At 43.9% G+C, this 4,480-nt stretch overlaps 1 protein-coding gene across 1 annotated transcript; it reads left to right on the forward strand.

The window, feature by feature from the left end:
• Positions 1-2,030: 2,030 nt before the first annotated feature.
• Positions 2,031-4,480, forward strand: LOC110224203 (meiosis-specific protein ASY2-like). The gene is made up of 4 exons (XM_021010056.1): positions 2,031-2,604; positions 2,687-3,412; positions 3,492-3,619; positions 3,686-4,480. The coding sequence occupies exons 1-4, from the start codon at positions 2,031-2,033 to the stop codon at positions 4,478-4,480; spliced, it is 2,223 nt and encodes a 740-aa protein (XP_020865715.1).

Raw genomic sequence — 4,480 nt, forward strand, 5'->3', positions numbered from 1 at the left:
CAGTCATTCTTCTGTACAGTACAAACTGACTAATTCTCCAATTTTGAATAGTAAATATTACTACATTACAAACATTAATGAGCATTGGTCTATATCTGTACAGTGGTCTATATATGTATTTGTACAGTGGTCTTCCGTACAATGGTTTATATCTATACAGTGGTTTATATCTGTACAGACATTCTTCTGTACAGTGGTCATCTGTACAGTGGTATATATCTGTACAGTGGTCTATATCTGTACAGTGGTCTATATCTGTACAGTGGTCTATATCTCTACAATGGTTTATATCTGTATATATATTATTTGTACAGTGTTCGGTAATATAAATTTTAAAAATTATAAAACAAAATGCATATCAAATGATAGAGAAAAAAACATAGATTTTTATGTATATGATCAATTTTTGAAAAATAAAATATACGAACGAGCATTTTAATAATTAAACTTTGAGAGAATGAAATATAATAAAGAAAGAAAAAGAAATTTTAAAAAAAAAAACCCTGACCCACACTCTCTCTCTCACACCCACACTCTTATACGTCTCACACTCACACTCTTATACGTCTCACACTCTCTCTCTCTCACACTCTCTCTCTCACACTCTCTCTCTCACCAAATTATAAATAGTAACGGTACTAGTTCTACAATTAAGTTTGGAAAAGGTACTAGTTTCCCAACAAACCCTTATATTCAAGGAAATTGAAACGAAAAACATGTTACTTTCGAACGAGTATGTAATGTTTTGGATGAGTAGTGTGGATGTCGGAATCCGCAATACAAAATTGATGTGTATCGGATCGTCTAGCCTTGCTAATTCGAACAACAATCGTGAAAAGAAAACAAGAGAGTAAAGTCTATGTGTCTGTTTATTGCTCAAGAAAAATTCCCTCCTTCTACAATGGTTTTCGCTCTCTATTTATAATTACATGATTCAAAACCGAAGTCGCTCATCAAGCCGCAGATCTCGCCTTCATTATTGCTTCCGTTTCGAATCTTCCCTATCTAGCAGATCCCGCGCAACCCGCTTTTCATTTAACTTGTGAGATCCCGACGTTTCACTCGAACTGGGCTGCAACTTATTGGGCCGCTCTTTTCGTCCCCTAGACCGGGCCGATGGCCCACTTCATCTTATTGATCCACTATTTTTCCGGACCGGATCCGAACTGCGGGATCCGACACCAACAGTTTGCCCCCCAAGTGTCTCGAAGTATTCACTTCGGGATACTTTAAATAACAAATTCTTTTCGGGCTCGGAGATTTCGTCATTAATTCCGCTTTCCCCGGGATTTGGTTCCTCGACCAAAATGACGTTTCGAGATCTTAGGGTATAGATTTTCCCGCGTGTATGCTTCGGGATACTTATGATATTGAAAATCTTGTAACAAAGGAAAATAGTCTTAAATACCGTCAATCTCGGGATTTTTCCGTGTCCGAGGTGACGCTTCAAGATCCTAGGGTTTCACTTTTCCCGCCAACCGAGAGATTCTTCTCGGGAACGAGGCGACGCTTCGAGATCCTAGGGTTTTCACTTTTTTGCCAAAACGTTCTATATATAATACCGGACCCTTCGGGTTCTGTACCTCGTCTTCAACACCCACGATCCACTTCTGTCCACCGTTTATTTAAAGGTATCCCTCTTTCTCCTTACTCCTAAATTCTCCGATTGATTTTGTTTTTCGCTTTGAACTCTCGAATCCGATTAGATTTTTTAGAAGTAGATTACTCTTAGCACCTGCTTTCCGCTAGGTTTAGGCCATAGATCTGAAGATCTTTTAGATTTTCAACCGTAAGGTTTGAAGAAAACTTCCGTCAATTGCCGTTCCTCCGCCGTACTCCTTCGAATTCCGGTGATTCTCCGCCGTCATCCGAAGAATACTTTCCGTCGAGATCTTCATCTCCTGGGTTTTCGGCGAAGATCTTCATCAGTGTTCTCGAGGGTTTCTTGATCTTCATCAGTGTTCTTGAGGGTTTCTCGATTCATTTCTTGCCAGATCTTTTTTCATCTTTAGAGCTTTCAATTTCATGTTATGGCTCCGAAGAAGAGTAAGAAGGTCCGAAATGAATCTTTCATCCTCGAGGATGAGTTCGGGAAATACTTTTCCTCAGAACTCGATGATAGGAAACTAGCTCTGATGAAAGGCGGCTGCGGTATCCCTCGACAAGTTAAACTAATAGCTCCGGAGCCCAGAGAGTCTCCTGAATCTCCTCCTACCGGTCACTGCTGCGCCTTCGAAATATTCTTTACGGAGTGCGGCCTTTCCTTTCCTTTACCGGGGCTTCTGATAAAACTTATGCACGAACTGGGGATCGCTTTGCCTCAGCTTTGCCCGAATGTAGTTCGGATAGTACTATGCCTCCAGACTCTTGCAGAGGAGAATGGATACCGGATTACGCTATCCGACATTTTTCATCTCTACACAATGAAGAAGGGGCGAACCCCAGGAACCTTCTTCCTTAGCCCGAGGAGTCATTTCAGGGTCTTCGGAGACTTTCCTGAAAAAGATGAGAAGTGGAGGAAATCATATTTCTTCTTTCCTGTTGACGAGTTCACGTATGGTCCAGATGCAGGATTTTTTGTTCGGGACTGGACACGTCGTCCTGGTTAGATGGTTTTTAGGGATTTATTGCATATTTTCATTTCTTGACTTCGCTCCTCGGTCAAATAATCCTTTCCGTTTTGCAGTTAAACTCCCGAGGACACCGGTCTCTCACACCTTTGCAGAACAGTTCATCAGGATTTGCAATCAAAGTGACCTCGCGTGGGAGCTTTTTACTTGTGAACGAATTCGGAACTCGTGCTCCCGTGTCCGCAATCGCTCCGACCTTATTACTTCTTCTCCACCTCACACTTCTCCCATCATCGATAGAAACATGTCTCCAGTTTCCTACCGCGAAGAGAAGAGGCTCCAAAAAGAGAGGGAAAAGGTTAGGGAAGCAAGGGAAAAGGAAGATAAGGCCAGAATGGCGAAGGCCCTGGAAGAGGGAAAATCCAGATCCGCATCTGGGAAAGGAAGGACCTCCGGCTCTGTTATGCCGGCATCTGAATCGAAGACTTCCGATCATCGAGATCAAGTGAAGGAGTCTGCTGGTAAAGAGATAGTCCGAATTTCGGATTCCCGTTCCTCCCGATCATCTCGGGAAAAAGAGTATTCTGACGGAGGACCAACTGCAACTTCCTCGAGGAAACGCAAGAGCGAGGACTCAGATGTTCTTCCTCTACATCGCAAAAGTCGTTCTCACACGAATGTTGATGTGAATCCTTCCGAAGATGCCGGGACTACTAGCCAAGGAGCTAAAGACACTTCTCAGGGGATTCCGCTGTCCGAACCTCCCGGTCAAGTCATGGTCTTGCCTTCGCGAGATTCAGAGAATCGGGAATCTGGTCGTCAAGAAATCCCTATTCCAATAGGTAATCCTATATTGTTTTTTCGATTCTTTTTGCGAAGTACGAATCACTCATATTGATTTCCTATAAAACTTTCAATTAGCCCCTCCGAAGTCCCCAGCTGATTTCATGAGGAATTTCACTCCGGCTGGGATGAGGATCCCGACCTTCAGCGAGCTAAAAGAAGTCAACAGGGCGAATTACTTTCGCTTCGCCGACAAACTTGGAGAGGTACTTCCTTTAATTCTTATTTCAGCTCGTTTCGCTTGATCTAACGATTTCTTTTCATTCTGATAGATTATGCTCGAATACAACACCACCTTTTCTTGTCACGAGAGCCAGCTCTTCCCCGTGAACGAGCTTGACAGCCTTAGGACTCGAGTTGCTGAACTCGAAGAGGAGATCCGTCAGATGAAAGAGATGGAGGAAGAGAATGCTAAAGCTGTGGCGAAGGCCAACGATATCCGGGAACGGATGTTGAGTGCCGAAGCTCGCTGTAACCATCTTGATGTAGTTAACACGGATCTGTCGGTGAAACTGAAGACCGGAAAGAACATGTACCTTGAGGCATGTGACAAGATAACTTCGTTGGAGGCCGAAGTCAAGCGAAGTGAGGAATGGTGCAAGGTTGCTGCGGAAAAACGAGACGAGGAGCTCGCAGCAGCAAGGAAGGATGAGCGAAAGAAACTCCGAGAACATTACAGTGGCTTGATCTCAAAGCATGAGATCTACCTGAAAGCCCTGAGTGAGAATGAGTCGATAAGCAACCGAGCTGCGGAGACTAGAGCAAATCGGGAACTTCTCGAGGAGCTTAAGAGAGGCAAAATCCCGGATATTGATGCCGAGCTGGAGTTTGTGAAGAAGGATGAAGCGGATGCGGAGGCCAGAGTTAACAAGATAAACGCTCTCAAGCCTCGTCCTGATGAATTTGCTCATCTCTTTGTCGCCACTCCTCCCGAGTCAGCACCTGAAGGTCCTTATACCGAGGAAGAACTTGTAATCGATGAGTTCGATTCCAACAAAAATCTCATGTTCGAGCTCAAAACAGTCCAGGGGTCGGAGGAAAAGCGACAGCAGGATCCCGAAGCCTAA

The sequence above is a fragment of the Arabidopsis lyrata genome (assembly GCF_000004255.2).
Source record: "Arabidopsis lyrata subsp. lyrata unplaced genomic scaffold ARALYscaffold_2, whole genome shotgun sequence".
In the NCBI taxonomy this organism is placed as follows: Eukaryota; Viridiplantae; Streptophyta; class Magnoliopsida; order Brassicales; family Brassicaceae; genus Arabidopsis; species Arabidopsis lyrata.